This window comes from Mastigoproctus giganteus, chromosome 11, assembly GCF_048544385.1.
Source record: "Mastigoproctus giganteus isolate SK-2022 chromosome 11, ASM4854438v1, whole genome shotgun sequence".
Classification (NCBI taxonomy): domain Eukaryota; kingdom Metazoa; phylum Arthropoda; class Arachnida; order Uropygi; family Thelyphonidae; genus Mastigoproctus; species Mastigoproctus giganteus.
Genome location: NC_143585.1, coordinates 179,191,907 through 179,217,621, shown reverse-complemented (window position 1 = coordinate 179,217,621; position 25,715 = coordinate 179,191,907). Strand labels below are relative to the sequence as shown.

The 25,715-nt window shown below is 38.9% G+C and overlaps 1 protein-coding gene across 1 annotated transcript in view; it reads left to right on the top strand.

Annotated features, from left to right (window-relative positions):
• The window catches only part of LOC150078599 (uncharacterized), a 452,040-nt gene that overhangs the window by 296,502 nt on the left and 129,823 nt on the right, over positions 1 to 25,715 (top strand). Inside the window, exon 7 of the mRNA XM_090384628.1 lies at positions 23,699 to 23,802. Within this exon, the coding sequence (XP_090240754.1) occupies positions 23,699 to 23,802 (104 nt within the window). The remainder of the gene's footprint in view (positions 1 to 23,698; positions 23,803 to 25,715) is intronic.

Genomic DNA, 25,715 nt, shown 5'->3' with positions numbered 1-25,715 from the left:
TATGTATAAGGTTTGTAAATACAATAGGCGAGACCTTACCTTGTATGTGTTGTAACAGTCTGGACTTGTTGTAGTCAGCGTTCCTGATTTCACGGTGGAGATGGGATATCCATAAATTTAACGTGCGCAGGCTGAAGTTAAAGCAGGCACGATCCATATGAGAGTTGTGGAACGGGGCTTTGTATCGGAACCCTTTAGGTATAATTCGATTGCTTTTGCATCTGTGGGCGAAGCGTAAATGTTGCCTGTAGCGAGCTATTGAGAGGAAGCACTTTTGCAACTGTGCACAATCGTTGTAGGTATTATGGCCATAAAGTGATCGAATAGTGACAAATGGGCCTGGAGTACTGGGGTCCATAGTTTAACAGATATTTATTTAAAGTATACCCAGTAAAATAAAATAAAATAAAATATTTCCAGAAGCTTTCGGAACTCGTGTCCCTTTCTCAACTGACAGAATTTTACAAGCAAACTGTGGCACGTTACTCATTCGTCATTGTTGTAGCACGGACGTGTGCTGCCTTGCGCCAGTGATCATCCATCAATAAAACGGTTGTCTCCAGGATTGGATGTATACGCATGCCTTTCTGGCGATTTAATGCCTTAGGGTTGTTCATTATGTTTAGTGACTCTAGCCATAGGCGGTGGCGAAAGTGTCGCGCGTGGTCCACTATCTCAAAGTCGCGCTTGGGGTCAAGATCGTGGTTGGTAGCCCAAAAATGTTCTGCAAGCGCGGACTGGTCAGTTTCGGCAAGCCGGATTGCTCTGTCGTGTTCCGTGAGGCGATCCTGGAGACGTCTCGATGTCTCACCTACGTAGCAATGGGCATAGAAGCCAGTATTACCAACCTTCCCGAAGAAACTGCCAACGAGATCCGATTCAAGACTGCCGCAGTCCTCCGCAACACTCGAAAAACGTGCTCAAACCTCAACCACCGCCAACGTGCCGCCCTGTCATCTATAAGAAAAGACAACTCCATCGTTGTACTTCCTGCTGATAAAGGGCGCCGGACTGTTGTGCTGGACCGATCAGCCTACCGAGAGAAAGCCTTGGCCCTATTACTCGATCCTAACGTATATGAACCTCTACCTGATCCTCCCGTTAAAGTCTTGAAACGTCTGGAAGCAAATGTTAATAAACTTGTCCACGCATGGCTTAAAGATAAGAAGATCCCGACCGCGACTCACCATCTTCTGCGTGCTACTGGCTGCCAACTACCACAATTCTACGGATTACCAAAGATCCATAAACCGGGTATTCCTCTCAGACCTATAGTGTCTTGCTGCAGTGCCCCAACGTATGAACTGTCCAAACACATCGCGAGCCTCCTCTCGCCTCTTATAGGTAATACATCTCACACCGTTAAAAACAGCAGTGAATTCATTAACACCATTAAGGACATTTCAATCCCTGATAACTCTGTCATGGCATCATTTGACGTGGTTTCTTTATTCACCTCGATTCCCGTCCAACAGGCCGTGCACTGCGCCAGAAGGCTCCTTGAGAGCGACTTAAGCCTCCAATCCAGGACGTCACTATCCACTGATGACATCTGTACCGCCCTCAACCTATGCCTCTCTAGCAGCATCTTCACCTTTGAAGACTCACTCTACAAACAAGTACATGGCACTGCTATGGGTGCCCCTGTCAGTTCCGTAGTAGCTAACATCGCCATGGAAGATCTGGAGAAGCAGATACACCAGAACCCACCTACACCTATTACAACGTGGTGTAGATATGTCGACGATATTTTTACCATAATACCACGTGGTTCTGAAACGGTACTACTAGAATACCTCAACTCTCTATCCAATTTCATCAAGTTTACCGTAGAATCAGAGGTGGACGGTTCGCTCCCGTTTCTGGACGTGCTAGTGCATCGCGTAGGCCCACATCTAGAGACCTCAGTATACCGCAAACCCATGTGGTGCGGTCAATTCACCAACTACGGGTCCGGCCACGCTCCAAGCCATCTCAGTAGCACTGCCCGCACCCTGTTCTCCAGGGCCTGGAGCCATTCCAGCACCGACACAATTAGACGTAACGAGATCTCCCGTGTGAAGGCGGACTTAACCAGATGCGGTTATCCATCCCATGTACTAAACAGATGCTTGTTACAGGCACAAGAACTTACTTCCAACCCAAGACCTCCGAAGCAAGTCGGCATATCATCCGCCTACATTCCGTATTATCCAGGAGTGTCAGGACGTATCTCGAAGATCCTGAGAAGTTACAACATAAAATGTGTACAATTACCAGGTAGGAACCTACGTTCACTTGTCTCCAGTGTGAAGACCCCTGTCACACCTGTCTTACGCAGCAATGTAGTGTACCGTATCACCTGTAGGGCCTGTAACAGTTGCTACGTAGGTGAGACATCGAGACGTCTCCAGGATCGCCTCACGGAACACGACAGAGCAATCCGGCTTGCCGAAACTGACCAGTCCGCGCTTGCAGAACATTTTTGGGCTACCAACCACGATCTTGACCCCAAGCGCGACTTTGAGATAGTGGACCACGCGCGACACTTTCGCCACCGCCTATGGCTAGAGTCACTAAACATAATGAACAACCCTAAGGCATTAAATCGCCAGAAAGGCATGCGTATACATCCAATCCTGGAGACAACCGTTTTATTGATGGATGATCACTGGCGCAAGGCAGCACACGTCCGTGCTACAACAATGACGAATGAGTAACGTGCCACAGTTTGCTTGTAATGTATTTAAAAATTCTGTCAGTTGAGAAAGGGACACGAGTTCCGAAAGCTTCTGGAAATATTTTATTTTATTTTATTTTACTGGGTATACTTTAAATAAATATCTGTTAAACTATGGACCCCAGTACTCCAGGCCCATTTGTCACTAAAAATTAATAAATAAAAAATAACCACTTCCACTTCACCCCTCTGTTCGTTCGAAATACCTGTCCAGCTGAGCCTTAAACTTATTTAGGCTATCAACATCCACGACAAGGGATGGAAGTCTGTTCCACCAACCAACCACCCGCTGGCTAAAGGCAAATTTCCTCACGTCCATCCTACATCTGTCCTTCCTCAATTTGAATTTATGCCCTCTCAGATCATTTTTCTGAGCAAGAGGAAGAATCGCATCAGCATTGAGCATGCTCAAACCATTCAATGCTTTATACACCTCAATCAGATCGCCTCGCTGGTGCCTAGTCTCCATACACTGTAATTTGCAAAACTTAAGCCTTTCTTCTTAAGAGCACCCCTTTGTTCCATTCACCAATCTTGTTGCCCTTCTCTGTACTCGTTCCAGCATCCCTACATCCTTCTTGAAATGGCTCCAGACCTGTATACAGTACTCTAGGTGTGGCCTGACCATTGCCTTATACAAGGAAATAATCACCTCCTTATCCCTGCTAGAAAAATTCCTATATATCATCGACAATACACCATGAGCTACCCTTGCAGCCCATCTGCACTGCTCAGAAAACTTCATATCTGCCTGCACAACCACCCCCAGGTCCCTTTCATTCTCTACCACTGTCAGTGTAGTACCACAGAGTTGATACGTTGCTCTGGGGTTGCTGTTTCCCATATGTAGTACTTTACATTTGTCAATGTTAAACTTCATTTGCCACCTCTCAGCCCATATGCTCAACCTTTCCAGATCCTGTTGCAGTAGCATAGTGTCAATAGTGTCCTTGACAACCCTGCCAACCTTCGTATTATCTGCAAACTTGGACATTAAGCTTGATATACCATCATCATTATCATTTATAAATACAGAAAACAATAATGGACCCAATACTGAACTCTGAGGGATTCCACTAATAACATTAGTCCACAATGAGCAGTACCCATTGATTACCACTCTCTGTCTTCTCCCCCTCAACCACCCCTTTATCCATAGCAGCAATTTGCCTCCAATGCCACACTGCTCCAATTTGTGCAGCAGTCTTCCATGTGCAACAGTATCAAAAGCCTTTCTAAGATCCAAATATATAATATCAAAGTTATTCCCTGCATCCAGTTCTTTTGTGACTGCATAATAGTATCCAATCAAATTGGTCAGGCAAGACTTCCCCTTAACAAAAACCATGCTGTATACGAGCTATAACTGCAGTCTTGTCTAGATGATCCTGCAGTGCTACTTTAACCAGTGCCCCCCGTTAATTTTCCGGGAACAGAAGTTAAACTCACAGGTCTATAATTACATGCGTCAGCCTTTGATCCTCCTTTGTGAAATGGGGTCACATTTGCATATCTGCAGTCTATAGGTACCTCCCCCGATTAAAGGAAGCTCTCATAATTATGGCTAAGGGTTTATTTATTTATTTATTTTTAGTAAGTTTGCTTTAATTATGGCTAAGGGTTTATTTATTTATTTATTTTTAGTAAGTTTGCTTTAAGTAAGTTTGCTTACTTCCTTTGCTGCCTCCTTTAATATAATGGGATAGATCCCATCCACTCCAGGTGCCTTTGTTGTGTTTATCTTCAACAATTTCTCCTCCACTTTACTCTCAGTTATTACAAGATTATCTAGCTAACTGCCACAGTTGAATACACCTCTAGCATTCCCCTCGCTGAATAACTCCTCGTGTGAATGTCGATGCAAAATATTCATTTAGTTTGTTAGCTACCTGAGCAGGATCATCAACAGTTGAACAGTCGATATCAAGTGGACCAGTCTGATTCATCCCCTTCCTTCTAGAGTTTACATAAGTAAAGAACTCTTTGCATCCTTTGCCAAAGATTTCTCGTAATCTGCCTTCGCCTGCCTAACCTCATTTGTAACTTGGTTACAGATCAGCTTATATCGATCATAGGCTTCTGTGTCACATGTTAATTTATATGTATCCCATGCATTTTTCTTCTCTGCCATATGTCTCATTAGTTCATCTGACATCCATTTAGGCCTAAACCTTGAACAATATTTCTTAGTTAGTATGTAAAGCCTAGTAGCTTCCAAGATAAGTTCTTTGAAAGCTTCCCATTTTGAATTTTCTGTTGGTAACATCATCAGTTGGTCCCACTGTACAGGATTTAAATACTGTCTCAGATCATCGTAGTTTTTATGAAACAAAAACATCACCTTTATGAAAGCAGAAACCCTTCCCTTTACCCCTGATGATAGTTACCTCTTTGAGTAAATCCTACTTCAGCACACTGTGATCACGGCCACCTAATGGTTCCTTTATCTGCAGATTCTTAATGCATGAAGAATCACTGCTGATAATCATATCAAGAATATTACTCCCTCTATTTGCCTCCCGAACCTGCTGATGTAAAAACCAGTCATCCAATAAATCCACAAAAGCCTTGCTAGTGTGTGAGTGACCAACCCACAAATTCCAGTCAATATCTGGGAAATTAAAATCCCCCAATATAAGACTCTCTGATTTAGTGGCCCACTTTATTTCCCTGTACAATTTCTTATTATAATCATCAGAGTCATTAGGCCTATAGCACACTCCTACTCTCAATTTTGATATCCCAATGCGTATGTCACACCAAAGTGACTCGACACTGCACTGTCCAGTGATGTCGACTGGCTTCACTTCCTTGGATTTTATGTGTTTCTTAACTAATAGCATAACCCCTCCTCCCTTCCTATCCTGTCTATCCTTTCTGTACACATTGTACTCCCCAAATTCCTGTTCTGCAATCTTTGTGACACCACGTCTCTGATATCCCAACAATATCTGCCTTTGATGTTGTGAGCAATACCTCAAATTCATCAAATTTATATACCAAACTCCTGGCATTGGTGTAGACGCAAGTATACATGCACCTGTTCCTATTCTTAGCTACCCTAACACAACTCATGTGTTTACTTGTACCGCAATGACTCCCAGCAGTCTCTGAAATACCTGCATCTTGTTTTCCAGGCTGCTGCTCATTCCAATAGAAGCAGTGGAAGAATCACTTTCACCGCTTCCAGTGGTTACTGTTAATCTATTAGTCCTTGTCCTCCCCATGCTAACAATTTTCCAACCCACCTAACAGTGCCTCGATAGCATCAGCGAATATTTTTGCACATTTTCTATTTAAGTGTATCCCATCCCTGTTGAAGCAGTCTCTCCTGTTAAAAATTAATGTATACTTGTATATACATTAATGCTAGGAGTGTAGTAAATAAATTTGATGAATTTGAAGTATACCAGTCATATAATCATTAAATGTAGACATTATGGAGTTAATGTATACAGATTAACAAGATGGAGGAAGGGGTTATTAGTATTAGCAATGGTGCAAGGAACCCTATGGCTTATGCTGTACCAGCCAAACAATAAATAAAATAAAATAAAAAAAACAATAAGAAGAAGAAAACTTTAATAAGAGAAAAGGAAATGGACAACCTATGCTTTTCCACCTCCAGTACACATTTGAATTTCTCCAAACTGTCAGCCTCTACCACCAATGTAGGTAACTTATTCTAGTAGTTTATAGTAGCTCACTGGCTAAAATAAAACTTCCTGCAATCCAGTCTGAACATCCCCCCACCCACCCTGACTTGAAATTATGGCACCTAGTTAAGAAGCATATAGTGCGGTTAAGTCAGTTTGTATGACATAAGCATTGGAAGGACAAAATGAGAGTATGAGTGTGTTGTAGGCTTAATGATTGTGATAAGTATAATGAACACCTCTGCAGGCATATAGAGTAGACCAGCAAATCAGAACATCTTATAATTGGGAAGCATTTAATTTTTCAGACTTTAATGGATTCGGTATATTGGTCATTCACACAATAAATCCACCTTTTATGGATTTATTGTATGATTGTTTTCTACACCAGGATGTTAAAAGCAACAAGAGAAAGCAGTACTCTTGATTTCATAGCAGCAACCCTTTGACATGTTGGACAGACAACTTGTGTAATCGAAACCTGCTAATCTGCAATTCTTTACACACCATACTGTGTACCTATATATATATATAGCCACGAGAACATTGTTAGATATGAGAATCCAAAAGCAGAAAAGCAGTTTAAAATAGCTTCAAATAATAAAGAAAAAATTTGTTCTGAGTTGGTAGCTCACCACTTAGACACAGGGCATTACCCATCAAATGAAAATATTAGTTATCTGTCCAACATGTCGTAGTATCAAGTTTTGAAACAGTAGAATTTCCATAGTGTTTTTTATATGTTGCCAGCAGCAACCTTTCATGCATTTAGAATCTGTGTTATATGTACTATATAATATCTGTGTAGATTCACCATAGTTTACCCGTAGATTTAACTGCATACGAAGTGTAAAAGCATCGTTTAATTTTATCTCGTACTGTGGCTGCCTTCACAATGAGATACCAGGTATTGCACTACTTCAAATAAATAACATTTCTCTAGTACAGGAGACTACTTTTATTTATTCTCAGTGGACACCACCACCTAGACAGTACTGTTTCAAAGCTTGTTGGATTACTCATCAGTGGGTGGGCTGGTACCCCGATAATGTAAACATGCGATCACAGTTGCGAAGTTAATTCCACAATATGAGAGATGCCGAACGGTGAACAGAATGATACTGTATTTAAAGACTAAATGCACAAGGCATAATATGATATGGGTTAAATTAACTAAATAACATTTAGTCTTTAAATACAGTATCATTCTGTTCACCATTTGGCATCTCTCATATTGTGGAATTAACTTCGCAACTGTGATGGCATATTTGCATTATCAGGGTACCTGCTTGCCCACTGATGAGTAAGCCAACAAGCGTCAAAACAGTACTGTCTGGGTGGTGGTGGTGGTGCACTGAGAATAAATAACAGTATTCTCCTCTACTAGAGAAGTGTTAATTATTATTCAAAGTAAAGCAATACCTTGTATCTCATTGTGAATAGTTATAATATGTGATAAAATTAAACGATGCATTTACACTATGTATTTAGTTAAATTTAAGAGTAAACTGTGGTGTATCCACACTGATATTATATAGTTAATTTAAATCCATTAAATGGTAGTGATCACAGTGTATTGATGTGGAATTTACTTAAAGACTAAATGAACATTTTCTGTGATCATAAAGGTGAATACAACGGTCCCAGACTGTTTTTAAATTTCATGCTGTTGAACCAATTAACGAAATAATGACGAGTAAATTCTAAATCTGAAGTATACATAGACGAATGATTGAAGCTACCAGACTTTTCAACCAACTAAAAGGTACTATTCAAGGCTTAGATCTAAATGAATATAAATTATCAGTGGATACAGAAACATACAGTAGGTATAAACTAGTCTACAATCAAGTCATGAAAGGGATTAGAAAACTAAATCAGTTAGAAAAATGCATGGGATACATTTTTCTAACCTATCAATGATATATAGGAATTTTGCGAGTAGGGATAAGGAGTTGATTATCCCCTTGTATAAGGCAATGCCACAGAAAGGGATAATAATTGAAGGAGCAGTAATTGAAAAGGTGGTGGCATATACTTACCTGGGACAAATTATTAGCTTGCAATAATGATAAATGGCTGGAAGTCAAGACAAGAATAAATTTTGGACGGATAGCATTCAGGAAATATAGTCACATACTGAGGAGCAATATCCCAGTTTGTCTGAAACGTAAAATTATGAACCAACGTATACTCCCCACCATGACTTATATAAGTGAAACTTGGGCACACTCATTAAAAGGGTGGAAGAGAAGCTGAGAACTGCACAGCGAAGAATGGAACGAATTATATTGGGAATCAGACTGTTAGATAAGAAGAGAAACACATGGATTAGGCAGTAAACTCAAGTAAAGGACATTCTTTTCAAAACTAAAGAACTAAAATGGTCTTGGGCAGGAAACATAGCTCGAAGACATGATGACAGATGGACTAAAAAAATAACAGAATGGTACCCAAGAGTAGCTAGAAGAAAACCTGGAAGACAAAGGCGGAGATGGATAGATGAAATTAATGAGTTTGTGGGTAGTAAATGGATCGCACTGCACAAAACAGAAGGAACTGGAAAGTTGCTGGAAAGGCCTTCATCCTGCAGCGGATTGAAAATGGCTGATGATGATAAGGCAATGGTTAGGCCACATCTCAAGACTGCATACTGGTCTGGAAGACTCATTTTAGCAAGAATATAGAGTTGCTAGAATAAGTACAGAGAAGGGCAACAAGGCAATTGAGAGGAACAAAGGGGTGCTCTTATGAAGAAAGGCTTAAGTTTTGCAAATTGCAGCTTCTGGAGACAAGGCACCTATAAGGCAATCTGGTTGAGGTGTGTAAGGCCTTGAATGGATTGAGTAGGTTCAATACTGATGGGGTTGATTCTTTCTCTTGCTCAGATTACAAATCTAAGGGGGCATATATTCAAACCGAGGAAAGAAAGTTGTAGAATAGATGTGCATAAATTTGCCTTTAGCCAGCGGGTAGTTGCTTGCTGGAACAAACTTCCATCTGTTGTAATGGAGGTCAGCAACTTAAATAAGTTCAAGGCAGAACGAGAAAAACATTTGCAGTGAATGGATGGGTGAAATGGGAAGGGTGTTTTATTTTTTTGTTTGAGCTTTCTGTATAAGCTTGCTTTCTTGCATCATATGCCTCTACTAATGCTAAATACAAGACGACTCCAGCAGATAATGAAAAAAATGTGTGAATGGTATAATTATTAGTGATCCTGCTAAGGTTGCTGACAAACTGAATAGATATTTTGCATCTATTTTCACATATGAGGATAGGGATGCCAGAAGTTTATCTAATTAGGTAAATGAATAATTTTGTTATAACTGAGGGGAAGTTGAGAAGAAAGTTTTGAAAATTTATCAATTAAAATTAGATTAGTAAAGGCATATGATGCAGGAAAGCAAGCTTATATAGCATCAGCAAAAAAAAACACTCCCATTTCACCCATCCATTCACTCCAAACATTTGTCTCGTTCTCCCTTGAACTTATTTAAGTTATTGACCACTACAGTAGATGAAAGTTTATTCCAACTATCAGCCACCCACTGGCTAAAGGCATATTTCCACACATCTGTTCTACAATTGTCTTTCCTCAATTTGAATTTGTGTCCCCTCGGGTCAGTAATCTGAGCAAGAGGTAAAATCCAATTACCATTGAGCTTACTTAAACCATTCAATGCCTTATGCAGCTCAATTAGATCACCTCACAAGGGCCTAGTCTCCAGAAGCTGCAATTTGCAGAACTTAAGCCTTTCTTAGTAACACCAACCCTTTATTCCATTCACTAATCTTGTTGCCCTTCTCTATACTCGTTCTGGCAGCTTTACATCCATCTCAAAATTAGGCCTCCAGACCTGTATACAGTACTCAAGGTGTGGCCCGACTATTGCCTTATACAAGGGTCAATAATCACCTCCTTATCCCTGCTAGCAAAATTCCTGTATATCATTGACAAGACAGCATGAGCTACTCTTGTCTGCACTGCTCAGAAAACTTCATATCTGACTGCACATTTACCCCCGGGTCCTTTTCATTCTCCACTACCCTGAGTGTAGTACCACCCAGTTCATACGTTACTTTGGGGTTACTGCTACCCATATGCAGTAATTTACATTTGTCAGTGTTAAACTTCAGTTACCACCTCTCAGCCCATCTGCTCAACTTTTCCAGATCCTGTTGCAGTAACGTACTATCATTACTGTCATTAACAACCCTGCCAATCTTCGTATTGTCTGTAAACTTCAACATTAACCTTGGTATACCTTCATCAGTATCATTGATAAATACCGAAAATAACAATGGGCCCAACACTGAACCCTAGGAGATTCCAATAATAATATTAGTCCACGAAGAACAGTGCCCATTGGTAACCACTCTCTGTCTTCTCCCACTCAACCTTCCTTTTATCCATTGTAGCAACTTGCCCTTAATGCTATACTCTTCCAATTTGTTCAGTAGTCTTCTATGTGCCACAGTATCAAAAGCTTTCCTAAAATCCAAGTATATGATATCAAAATAATTTTTTTATATCCAGTTCCTTTGTGACCACATCATAGTATCCAATCGACTTTGTCAGACAAGACTTCCCTTTAACAAATCCATGCTGTATCTGAACTATAGCTGCAGTCTTATCAAGATGATCCTGCATCAATATCCTTAACCAGTGACTCCTTTATTTTCCTTGGAACAGAAGTTAGACTAACAGGTCTGTAATTACTTGTGTCACTCTTTGATTCCCTTTGTGAACTGGGGACACATTTTCACATCTCAAGTCCAATTGAATATTTAATGGATGATTGGACAAATTATTATAAGATATTGGGCTAACAAACATTTTCTTCTTACACTAAAGCTTGCAATAATCATGATATATGTTGCTTAATAATCTGCTGTATAATTTTGTATTTTTAATAAACCCTGTTTTGTTTGTTTACCCTTTTTGTCTCTTGACCATTCTTCCTAGTTGCACATAATTCACTGAATAAGCTTATTTAAAGAACCATTAATTGCGGTCACTCCGGGGTCCCCCTTATCTGAGAGGTACCTCTGGGTGAAAAATCACAACGCATCTTGATGTTGCAATTTGCTTTTTACTCCTCAGAGTAAATTTAGAACACAAGATTTATTGTCCTGAAGTAACTCTTAGATGGTCATATTAAACCCAGGTCTTGTGGAAACACATATTAGGATGCAGCCTTGTCAAAAGCTGAGTGATTCATAGAGAACGTTGTTTAGGCAAGCATACACATTAAGACAGAAGAAAACCTGTGGAACACATTCAACTTGAACAACATTCATCATGAAACTGAGACTAGAAAAAGGTTTTTTTTTTTTTTTTATGAAAACCCCCAAACACGAGAGATATTATAGTACTTAGTACTGTGCTGGGGTTAGAAGTTGAGAAGACAAAAGAAGGTATTTGTTGACATTAGACTTGAATATGATTAAAGAGGCCTGTGCGTTCTGGATTCATTATTATTAAATTACAGTTGCTCAGAGCAAAACGGATACAAAAATATAGATTGTGACAAGTTTAATAATAGGAAATATACATATATTAGATTAGATACCTACAAATAAAAGCTTTTGGTTGTTTAGTCAACCTTCTTCAGTTAAACTGACAGAATGGAGCATGAGGGCGTGTACTGCCAATCTTGTACGTGAAGTGCGTGATTAATTGTTGGATGTTGAAGCCTGTGGCCCTGATGTATGTGGACATGGCCAGTGTTTGTCAAGGGACAGGATTACTGTTTCGGTGATAGGGTGTACTTGACAACCACTGTTCCTGTTCACTGAGGTATTGGAGCATTTGATGTTTAACGACTCCAACCAGGCGCGTCACTGATAATGGCGGGACTTATCCACAATTACGACATTGCGGTGTGGGTCAATGTCGTGGTGGGTTGCCCAAACGTGTTCAGCAATAGCTGAGTGCTCCACATCCACTAAGCGGATTCCCCTTTGTGTTTGGAAAGGCGTTTTTCGAGCCGTCTCCCAGTTTCCCCGATGTAGGAACTAGTGCAGTCACGGCAAGAGATGTGGTAGACCAATCCGGTCTACAAAGCGGATATACCTCATGCTCAGTGAACAGGAACAGTGGTTATCAAGTCCACCCTATCACCGAAACAGCAATCCTGTCCATTGACAAACACTGGCCACATCCACATACATCATAGCCACAGGCTTCAACGTCCATCAATTAATCACGCACTTCACGTACAAGATTGGCAGTACACGCCCTCATGCTCTATTCTAACTGTCAGTTTAACTGAAGAAGGTTGACTAAACAACCGAAAGCTTTTATTTGTATGTATCTAATCTAATATATCTATATTTCCTATTATTAAACTTGTCACAATCTATATTTTTGTATCTGTTTCGCTCTGAGCAACTGTAATTTAATAATAATAATTAGACTTTAACTTCTGTAGACTGTAATTTTCAGGAAATACATACAAAAGAAGTTGTTCCAGAAAATGGCAGTTGAATGAATAAACAAGGAAGATGAAAAGTTGGTTCTGTGAGTGTGAAGTTAGGCAGTAAATGGATGTTGGCTGGTGGCGGCATGTGTTCGGACTGTTTTGAAAGAGAGAGTGGGAATTAGAAGCTAATTCAGAAGAACAGTGCCCAAGGAAGGATCTGTAGAAAAGGCATGCAGCCGAAACAGTACGTCTATGAGACAGAGAGAGTGGAGAGACTCTGTTAGAGAGGAGTCATTAATTAACCTAACTGCACTCTTCTGAATGGAATCTAGAAGCCTGAGAGAGGTTTTGTGGGCAGTGCCCCAGATGTGGGAACAATATTCCATGGTAGGGTGGATTTGCAATTTGTACAGAGTGAACAGCTGTTTGGAAGAAAAGTAACGCCGAGAGCAAAAGAGAAAACCAAGTTTTTTAGATGCAGAGGAAGCAATATTTGTATTGTAATGTGCTTGTGCCAATAGAGATTAGAAGATAGAGTAATCCGTAAAACAGATATATATCATTTTGCCTAGATATTGGAGTGTCACCAAAGATAAGCATAGAAGCAGAAGAATCCTTTTTGCGAGATACAATACAAGACTGAGTTTTAGAAGGATTGAAATCAACTAAGTTTTCTTTTCCCCATTGGAAGATTACCTGGAGATCGGCATATAAGGAATTGGGAGCGGATATGCGAGAAGTTGAAGTTGATTGAGAGGGCAAGGTTTCTCCAAATGGAAAGTGGAATGCAATGTGCTATCATCGGCAAAACTATGGATAGGATTTTCGGTCAATGGAAGAAGGTCATTAATATACAAGAGGAAAAAAGTGGGGGAAAGAACTGAACCTTGGAGGACACTAGCATTAGTGGAAAAGTTAGAAGACAGAGAGCCATGTACCATCACCCTCAGTGAGCAATCAGAGAGAAAACTGGATAACCAATTGCAAAAAACAGTTGGCAAACCATAAGATGGAAGCTTGTTTGGAGACCTTTATGCCAAACATGCTCGAAAGCTTTAGATGTCAAGAGCTACTGCTTGTGTTTCTCCTAACTTTTCCATTGAATTTGTCCATAAATGGGTAACATAAGCCAAAATATCTGCAGTGGATCGACACTGACGGAATCCATACTGGCAATCATTGATCAGACAGAAGGTTTCTAGGTAGTTTAAGAGTTGGCAGTTAATTGATTTCTCCATTACTTTAGAAACAGTAAAAGTAATTGGAATGGGACGATAATTTGATGGGAGCGATTTGTAACCCCTTTTTTAGGAACTGGCTGGATATGAGCAAATTTCCAAGCAGAAGTAAAAACTCCTTTGGAATAAGAAAGTGAAAAAAGGCGGCAAAGAATAGGAGTAAGTTCAGGAGCACACGTTTTGAGAACAAGTGGAGAAATACCATCGGGACCTGGAGCTTTCTTAGCATCAAGATTCGTCAAAATCCTTCTGACATCCTTTTGACGGAAGACCACAGGAGGCATTGAATGGAGCGTGTTGGGATTGGTGGGAGTTGTAGTAGTAGTGGCATGTGATGCAAGAAAGCAAATGTATGAGCTTATGCAGCATCAGCCAACAAAAAAAAAAAAAAAAAAAAATCGCACCATTCTCTCCAAATGCCTGTCCAGTTCCTCCTTAAATTTATTCAACCTATTAACTTCCACAACGACAGATGGAAGTTTGTTCCAGCAATTAACCACCCGCTGGCTAAAGGCAAACTTCCTCACATCTATTCTACATCTGTCTTTTCTTAATTTGAATTTATGCCCTCTTTCAGATTACAAACAAGTGGAAGGATCCCATCAGAATTCAGTGTGCTCAACCCATTCAAGGCCTTATATACCTCAATCAGATCACCATGCAGGTGCCTAGTCTCCAGCCACTGCAATTTGCAGAACTTAAGCCTCTCTTGGTAAGAGTATCCCTTCATTCCTCTCACCAATCTTGTTGCCCTTCTCTGTACATGCTCAAGTAAATCTACATCCTTCCTAAAATGAGGCTTCCAGACCTGTACGCAGTACTCAAGGCGTGGCCTGACCATTGCCTTATACAGAGGGATAATCACCTCCTTTTCCCTGCTAGAAAAATTCCTATATATCATTGACAAAACCCCATGACCTGCATAATTACTCCCAGGTCTTTTTCATTTTCTACCACCTTAAGTGTATTACCACACAGTTGGTACATTTCTCTGGGGTTACTTCTACCCATATGCAGTACTTTGCATTTGTCAAGGTTAAACTTCAGTTGCCACTTCTTAGCCCATCTGCTCAAATTATCTACATCCAGTTGCAGTAGCACACTGGCATTACTGTCATTAACAACCCTGCCAACCTTTGTATCATCTGCAAACTTCGACACTAAGCCCGATATACCTTCATCAATATCATTGATAAATATACAAAACAACCGTGGACCTAACACCGAACCCTGTGAGACACCACTAATAACATTAGTCCAAGAAGAGCAGCACCCATTGATTACCACCCTCTGTCTTCTCCCACTTAACCATCCTTTTATCCATTGTAGCAACTTGCCCTTAATATCATTCTGCTCCAATTTGTACAATAGTCTTCCATGCGCAACCGTGTCAAAAGCTTTCCTGAAATCCAAATATATGATATCAGAATTATTTTTTGCATCCAGTTCTTTTGTAACCACATCATAATATCCTATCAAATTTGTCAGACAAGACTTTCCCTTAACAAACCCATGCTGTGTCTGAATTATTGCTGCAGTCCTGTCTAGATGATCCTGCAATGCACCTTTAACCAGTGACTCCATTATTTTAACCGGAACAGAAGTTAAACTAACTGGTCTGTAATTACTCGGGTCACCCTTCAATCCCCCATTGTGAATTGCGGATACATTTGCACATCTCCAGTCCGTGGGAACCTCCCCTGAGTCCAAGGATGCTCTCATAATTATGGCTAAGGGTTTGTTTAGTTTCTTTGCCGCCTCCTTTAATATAACTGGATAGATCCCATCCATCCCAGGTGCTTTTCTTACGTTTAACTTCAACAATTTCTCTTCCACTTTGCTCTCAGTTATTACAAAATCATTAAGTATCTTGCTACAATTTGATAACCTTCTGCCATTTTCAAACCTAAATAATTCCTCACGTGTGAATGTAGATGCAAAATACTCATTCAGTTTGTATGCTATCTGAGCAGGATCATCAACAGTCGAACCATCGATGTCAAGTGGACCAATCAGATTCATCCCCTTCCTTTTAGAGTTTATATAAGTAAAGAAATCCTTGCTGTTTTTCTTAGCATCTTTTGCCAAGGATTTCTCGTAATCTGGCTTCGCCTGCCGAACCTCCTTTGTCACCTGATTACAGATTAACTTATATCTGCCATAGGCTTCTGAGTCGCTTGATAATTTATATGCATCCCATGTATTTTTCTTCTCTGTTACGAGTCTCATTAGTTCATTTGACAACCATTTAGGCCTAAACCTTGAACAATATTTCTTAATAGGTATGGAACTTTTAGTAACTTCCACGATTAATTCCTTGAATGCTTCCCACTTAGAATTTACTGTTGATAACACGTCAGTTGATCCCACTGTACAGAATTTAAAAACTGTCGGAGACCACTGTACTCGCCTTTACGGAAGCAAAAACCCTTACCTTTACCCCTGATGGTAATTAAATCTTTAAGTAAATCCCATGTCAGTATGCTGTGATCACTGCCACCTAGTGGTTCTTTTATCTGCAAATTCCTAATACATGAATGATCACTGCTGATAACCAGATCATTATCAATGATATAGGTTATCATTATCAATGATAACCTATATCAATGATCTTGTTTTACCAAGATCATTGATATAGGGGTTGGAAGAAAAATGGGATGCTAGCAAGTCTCCTTTATCCTTGTTTGAAGTGACAACATCTGGTTTTGACAGGTGGGAGCAGAGAAGGGCAATAGTTGCAGTCAATAGGTTTGGAAAGAGACCAGAATGCTGGGCTACCATTAGGGCAAGAAGCAGGTTTTCTACTTTTATTCTGTTCAAAATCTAGTTTGGACTGATTCATAACTGCTTTACAATTGTGAGCGTTGGTGTAGGCAGAAAATGAAACTGAAAAATTCGAATTAAGCCAATTACGATATGCAATGTTCTTCTCTTGATCAGCCTTAGCACATTTATTGGAAAACCAAGGTTGAGATAAAGGACGAGATTTTAAAGTGGAGTGTGGAATAAAGGATTCCATTCCTACAAGAATAATTTCACTGACACGATCTGAGAAAATGTTGACATCAGAAGTTTTGAAACAATAATCCTACCAAGGAAAAGAAGAAAAGAAATCTCGCAGGTCATCCCATTTTGCATTCTTGTAATGCCAAACGACACAAGGTTGGCAATAGCCATGAGATAAAGGCTCCATTGGAGAAGAGACAGTCACCAAGTTGTGATCTGAGGTGCCAAAGGACCACTCACTTCTACCGTGTACTTAGAAGGGTTGTTTGTGAGAAAAAGATCAAGCATGTTGGCTGCATAGTTACGATTGTCCATTATTCTTGTAGGTAAATGAACAATCTGTGCAAGGGTCATTAGTTATTGCAAAACCTCAGCATCTCGACCAGCTGGATCGGTGTGACCAGAAAAACGGAAGCCAGCTGGAGTTGTGAACATTAAAATCACCAAGGAAAATTACCTCACTGTTAGTACAGTTGGACTGGACAAAGTCAAGTTGCAAAGAGAGGAAGTCAAGGAGCTCCAAGCGATTTGTGGAGTTGGGAGAACAGTAGAGACAACAGATGAATTTGACAGAATGAGGTAGAGAGATTTTAAGCCAAAGAATAGATCGAACAAAGAGATTCCAGATTACTAAGTCTCTGACAGGGAATATCAGAACAGACATATGCACAAGTACCACTTTGAGGCAAAAGAAATCATACAGCGAATAATTTGGGCAACTGTGATAAGCAGTGGTTGAATCACCCCACAACTGAGATTCTGTCAGAAAAAGTACATGGGGTGTGGCAGACTGCAAGTGGAAATGAACATCGTTGAGATTAGAACTGAGCCCATGTATATTTGTGAAATGAACTAGGAAGTGACTCATTGATGGTGTCCAATGTGTTAGAAACGCCTCTTCTAGTTTGAAATGATCTGTTACTTGTAGTTTGCTGTTTTGGAGGTATTCACACTCTGCCAGCTGACCCCCAATGTTTAAGTGTTAGTGTAGTATAGCCCTAACAAAAAGATAATTGATTTTGTAATAACTGAGAGGATAATGAAAGAGAAAGTGTTGAAGTTCAGTGTAATAAAGGTGCCTGGAGAGCTTATGATCTATCAGATTATATTAAGGAAGGCAGTAGCAAAGTAGGTAAGCAAACCATAATTAGCCATAATTATGAGAGCATCTTTGGGTTCAGATGGAATGGAGATGTGTATTCCCAATTCACAAAGGGGAATTGATGGGAAACATTGGTAATTACAGACTGCCTGGGACTTGTGTTCCAGGGAAAATAATGGAGTCACTGGTTGAAGAAGCAATGTAAAACCATCTTGACAGGAGTGCGGTTATACATTCACAGAATGGATTTGTTAGTGAGAAATGTTGTCTGACCGATTTTATTGGATACTGTGATGTAGTCACAAAGAAACTGGATGCAAACAACAATTTTGATATCATATACTAGGATTTCAGTAGAGCTTTTGATACTGTTACACATAAAAGACTGCTATACAAATTGGACAGTGTGGTTTTAAGGGCAAGTTACTGCTATGTATAGAGGGATGGTTGAGTTAGAGAACACAAAGTGGTTATCAATGGACACTGCTCTTCATGGACTACTGTTATTAGTGAATTGGCACTGGGCCCATTGTATATCAGGCTTAATTTTTAAGTTTGCAGATTTTACAAAGATTGGTAGGATGGTTAATGACAGTAATGTTATATGCTACTGCAACGAGTGCAATAAAAATTAGGCAGATGAGCTGACAAATGGCAATTAAAGTTTAACATTGACAAATGCAAAATACTGCATGTGAGTAACAGTAATCCCAAAGTAACACACCAACTCTGGTACTACACTCAGGGTAATTCAAAATGAAAAAAAATTTGGGATGATTTTGCAGTCAGATATGACGTTCTCTGACCAGTGCAGATGAGCTGCTCTAGGACAGCTCATGAGGTTTTGTCAATGATATACAAGAATTTTAGTAGCAGCGATAAGGAGGAGATTATCCCATTTGTATAAGGAAATGATCAGACCATATTTTGAGTACTGCTTTCAGGTCTGGCGGCCTCATTTTTGGTAGAATGTAGAGCTACTGGAATGAGTACAAAGAAGGGCAAAGAGATTGGTGATGGGGAACAAATAGGTAGTCATATCAAAAAGGCTTCAGTTATGCAAATTTCAGCATCTGGAGACTAGGCACCTACAAGGAGATCTGATTGAGGTATTTAAGACTTTGAATGGCTTGAGCAAGCTCACAGCTGATGGGATTCTTCCTGTTGCTCAGGCTATACACGTGAGAGAGCATAAATTCAACTTGTGGAAGGATGGTTGCAGAATAGATGTGCTGAAGTTTGACTTTTGATAATGGGATGGTTGGTTTTTCGAAGAAACTTCCATCCCTTATTGTGGAGGTGGATAGCTTGAATAAATATAAATTCAAGGAAGAACTTGACAAGCTATTGGAGATGATGGATAGGTATAAATGGGAAATTTTTTGTTTTTTTTGTTGATGCTATATGTTTGCTTTCTTCCATCATTTTCCAAAACATACTAATACTGAACCCCTTCCTGCCAATTATCATCCACTGATCTGTATTCTTTCCAAATTAATTGAGGCATCCACTTGCGATAATTAATTGGCTTATGTTACTAATTTTGTACAAGTTCATTGGAAAAAATTTTCGAAACTTAAGCATTTGCTCTTGACATTTCCGAGGCTTTTATTATAGCATCAAATGATGATGATGCAAGCTTATGTAGCATCATCAAAAACAAATTTCCGTCCCCTCTAACAGTATGCCTAGATCTTCATTGAATTTATTCAAACCAACCACCTCTACAATGCCAGTTAGAGGCTTGTCCCAACAGTCATATACACACTGGCTGAATGCAAATTTCCACACATCTGTCCTGCTTCAATCTGAAATTATGCCCTTTCATGTGTGTTGCCTGGGCAAGAGAAAGGAAAAAGATTCCATTAGCACATCACCTACTCAGTCCATTCAAAGCCTTAAACACCTCAGTCACATCTTGCAAGTGCCTCTCCAGATGCTGTGATTTGCAGAAGTGAAGCAAGGGAAGGTACGTGTGCCCTTTTGTTCTCCTCACTAATGATATTGCCTTTTCTTCATGGTTTCAACAGATACCCATCCTTTCTAAAATGAGGGACCTGTATGCAGTACTCAAGATGTAGACTAACCATTGCCTTGTTCAATGGAATAATCATCTCCTTATCCTGCTGCATAATTCTTGTATGTTATTGACAAAAAGCCATGTGCTCGCCCAATAGCCTGCCCACTGCTTAGAGAACTTCATATCTGGGTACACAATTATCCCCAGGTCTTTTTCATTCACCACTGCCTTGAGTTTTGTTTCACACAGTCAGTGCGTTAATCAGTCAGTTATTCTGGGTTTTACATTGATAAATGAAGTAACTTGCATTTATCAATGTTAAACTTCGGTTGCTACTGCTCAACCCATCTGCCTAATTTTTCTAGTTTCTAGCATATATCCTGATTACTGTCATTGACCACCACACTGACAATTGTATTATCTGTGAACTTAGATGTATTTTTGATTGTGTTTTGGCATAAGGATTTTCTAAAGCTCCTATCTCTAAACTAGCTTCCCAAGTTTTTTTTTTTTTTCTTTCGTTCTTTCTTCCAATTTTGTATCCAGTGTAGTTTTCTCTCTGAACGCTCACTGCAGGTGATGTTCAATGGCACTGAAGTCTTCCAGTTTATCTGCTAATACCATTGTTCTCCCACTCTTTTCTTCTTATATTTTAATGACCTTCTTCCAGTGACTGGACATCTTCTGTATAATTTTGCTGATGATTGCACACTATATTCCATCTTAAAGTGTGAGAAACCTTGTATTGCTTAAACAGCCTCAACTTCATAAACTCCACTTCACCAATTCCTCAAATGCTGATCTTTAGAGAATTTTCCAGTAGGGTGAAGAAAGCTTAGTTAATTTGAATCCTAAAGCTCAGTCTAATTTTATTTATTGAAAAAAAAGTTTCTGCTGCTCCTGAGCTCATCTTCAGTGACACTCATATTCCTAAATGAAATCACATATCTTTATTGGGGATTACTCTTCGTCTTTTTCTTCTCTCTCTCTCTCTCTCTCTCTCTGTTCACAGAACGAATTTTGCTTTCTCTTCACTGCATAAAAAAAAAAAAAAAAAAAAACTGGGTTTTCTATTTCACTTTTGGCATTACTTTTCTTCTAAACCACTACTCACTTTATAAAACTTGAATCTGCCCTGCTTTGGTATAGTGTTCTTATATCTGGCATGGTGCTCTCAAGCTTCTTGACTCAATTCAAAAGTGGAAATCAGGTTAATGAATGATCCATCTCTTACAGTCTCTACACTCTGTTTCGGGCGCCTCCGTAGCCAGGTGGGAAGGAGCAGCAGTGCATAGCACACGCTTCTTGATTAGACAGGGGTTCGAGCCCGTCACCACCAAATACGGAGGATGCGGAAAGGTCAGGGAATGACCACCGCATATCCCAGAGCAATATGGCCTTAGTTGCTAATGCTCCTAAAAATCAAATAAACAAACAAACACTGTTTCTTCGGCATTCAGTTTCTGTTTACTTGTCTTTTCTGTTGATACTTCCAGGGGTACTTTTTTTTCAGAATTAGCATTTGTAATTTTCCCATTCTCTTCCAAATCATTTTGTACACAGATGTTGCAGATATTCAGCATTGAGCCACCATTCACTGTCCAACTTCAAACTCAAGAACCAACTTTTCCTCTTCCTCATTTGACCTTTCTATGTCTGTTTTTCTGGAACGACCTTTCTTTCCAAAGTTATACAATATTTCCCAGAAATTACAGTTTATCATTAAGAATCTTCTGTTTTGTCAGCCTTCAACCCATGCATGGTTCTGAGTACTATAGGTTCTAATACTATAGTATTAGAACCTACAGTACTTAGAACCATGCATGGTTTGGAGGGTTTAAAAAAAAAGGGGTGTTTTTTTTTTTTTTTTATTTTGCTGATGCTGTATAAACTTGTTTCATTACATCATTTTGCTGCTACTAATACTAATATGATAATTCTTCCCAAAGAAATACTTGTGAATTAGAGCTCTACATTGCTGTGCTTTTACCATGTACTCCTTGCACATCTTGAGAATTATGTGCTTCAATTTTTTTTTTTGTCAGTCTCTGTTCTTTATGTTGACTGTTTTCAGTTTCTATAAATTAATAAATGATCTTTGCTGTCTTACTGAATAGTATAGTACTCAGAAATGACATGTGAGGGGTTTATATTATGCATATTAAATGGTATCCACCAAAATGTTAAAGAAAATATTGATAGATGGTACAATTAATTTTTATATTTAACCATTCATATGACAAAGGTTCTTCGTACCTTTTTTTTTTTTTTTTGCAAGATGCATTTATAAAAAAAATTTCTTTTGGCCATCTTGCACATAATGCTTGTTTGTATTTATGCTATTTATTTTTCTATTTGATACCCAATTATGATTTTATTATATAACATAAATATTAACTGTGTAATTATGTAAAGTTTCATATAAAAACAACATAATTGCAGTGTGAGATAATATTAAAAATCCTCATGCAGCACCTTCTTTAAATGTGAATATGATACACTGGCCAGCAAGAGCTATAAGCCCTATCTCAGAGTATAAAATGCATTGAAATGTTTTGTCTGATGGGCTTCTGATATAAATATAAAGCAAAAAAAAAGTAGTAATATGTGGACAGAAGCTTTTACAAGGACTTTGACTGGTATACAACACCATTATTATTTTAAAAATTTTCTAATGTGGAAATTTATATTAATTCAATCATAATTTGAGTATTTTTTATTTAGTTAGTTTTATAAAAAAATTATATAATTTTTTTTATAATAAATTTTTTTTCTTTATATCACGTTGAGTTTTTTTCTTACAATTCAAAATATTATGCTTTATTTATACTTTCATTACTGTATTTTTCGAAACTTATATTTCTCTATCTGAATTATAATAAATTAAACATAAAAAGTAGTGTTCGGTTAAAAAAAAATTATCTCTTAGATAGTTTTGTGTAATTGCAGAGTTAAATCATATTTGATTCATTTATGCTGCGTGACATGCAGAAGCACCTATCTCAGAGTTTTGGCATATTTTATGCCAATGAATGCTGTAGAACGATACTTAGCTTAAAATTATGCAAAATTTGATTTGTGTACTTTCATAGCTTAGGTTGAATTTTTTTTTTTTTTTTTTTCACCTTCTAGTTTTCATAGATGGATTTTTATTTTACTCTAAAATTAGTCAAAATGATTATATAATTGAAGTACGAAACTAATTTTTACTGTTTCCATGGGTAGTATATATATTAACTCTCAGCAAAATGCCATGAATTCTTAATCTAATAAATCTATCTATCAGAAAGCAAGTTACAAGATGCATAAACTAAAATAAATAAACTAAAACTAAAATATGCATAAACTAAAATAAATGCTACTCTAAAACTACATCATCTCATCAATACATTTGGTACATTAAAAATTCTCTTATGTTAAACATACTAAAAGTATATACATACTGAAAGTTAATATATTCTTTTTAATATATTAACTTTTTTTTTTATTTACATATTTTTTTCTTTACGTATTTTGAATTTGTTTTCAGTAAAAAAACTTGCTGAGCAGTATGTCACTAAGGAAGATAAAAAGAAAAAGAAAAAGAAAAGAAAACAGAAAGAAAGTAGAGAAGACATTGAGAAAAGAAAAGAGGTATTTGCCATAGTTTTTATTTTGAAAGCGTAATGATAATGGTCATCATTGTTTTACCAAGGGTAAGCATACTGCTCAACGCCCATTTCTCTCTACCTTCTTGTCCTCAGCCTTCCTCTTCATCTCCCCATATTCACTGTCCTCTCTTAATTCATCTCTCGTAGTTTTCTTCATTTTTCCTTTTGGACCTCTTCCCCTCAGCTTTTTCCTCCATTGCATTGTTCTTCAATTCTTCACCCCCACAACACTTGCTTCTAGAATAGCATCACTGGGATCCAAAGCCCACAGCCTAGATTCCAGGCTAAGCGCTGCGACACGTGGAAATTCAGAAAAGGGGAACCTGTTGGTTGAAGAGGCCCAGCTTCAATATGCCACTTTAGAAGCTGAACATATCATACCAGGAAGCAAGAAAAGCAGTGAAACCTATGAATGAAAATAAACCAACCTATGCACAGAAGGTAGCAGGGAAATGTTCCATCGGAACTCAGACCAAAATGACAGTACCACCGAAACAGTCATTCACTCCCATTTCGCACTACCTGCTAAGTTTAATAAAACCTGCACAGAAGGATCAGTCAGCTGCCAAGCCTATATCTGTACCTCCTAATGCTCCACCAGTAACAAAAGAAATCACCAAAGAAAAGAATAAAAAACCTGACATACATCCTAGCTCTCAAGAAAAAATGGATGTCAAGGAGAGAAGGTACGTGACAAAAAAAGGCTTGGAACTCTTTGCAGAGGAGGAAATGGACAAAGATCAGCATCCATACTTCCCTAAAAAAGATAAATCCAAGACAGAAAAGTTAAGCCCTCAAGACCTAGGAAGCCATCTGATGGACCCACCAAGCCAAAATAAAGGCTTGGAATTACCATGGATTCCGTAAAAATACTGATAACATCAAGGCCCTCCTACACAAGTGCAAGCCATTGTGCTTTTGCTTGCAGGAAACATATTTCAAACCAAATGAAACCCCTTCCTTTCATAATACTGTTATCATACATAAGGATAGAACTGGGGATGAACCTGCCCATGGAGGAGTTCCATCCTTGTGGGCAACCAGACCCCTTTCCAACCATTACTGCTGTCCACTAACTTAGAAATGGTAGCAGTTCGTCTTATGGTTGGGTTTTTTTAAGTCTGTTTGATTTATTTGCCACCTTGGGCTGACATCTCCTAGAGAGAGATCTTGATGATCTCATTGTGCAGCTGCCTTCCCCTGTCCTAATTCTTGGGGATTTCAGTGGACAGTGGCCAGTGGGGTAGTGCTGACATTAATGGAAGGGGACGTGTTGTAGAGAATATGCTCACTGACAATAACCTCTCCCTTCCAAATGTGGGAACTAACACCTTCATCCACATGCCTGCCCATACCTTTTCTGTCATTGATCTTTCTATCTGCTCTCCTCTCTTCATTTAATTGGGATGTGGAGGAGAAGCTGCATGGAAGTGATCACTTCCCTGTGATAACCATACTAATTAGAGGAATGCCATGTTTGGGTTACCATGGTGGAAGATTGATCTGGCTGATTGGAATACCTTCCAACATTTGGCAGAATTTAACGTCACTACAGTCCAGAGCCTGTCAACTATGCAGTGATGTTCATCACAAAAACTATTATTCATGCAGCTGCATCTACCATACCGAAAATATCTTCCTGGTTTCCACTTTTTCCCAAACCATAGTGGAATGCAGAATGCACAGCAGCAAAAAAGGCTCAAAACAAAGCTTGGGGGTTATTCTACAATGGCCAATCTAATAGCTTTTAAACGTGCATGAGTCAAAGCATGCTACATTTACCATCAGAATCAAAAGGACTTGTGGATCCATTTCACATCATCAATTACCTGGTCCACTAGTACTAAGTTGGTCTGGGATAAAATCCAGAAAATAGAGGCAAAATATACATTTCAC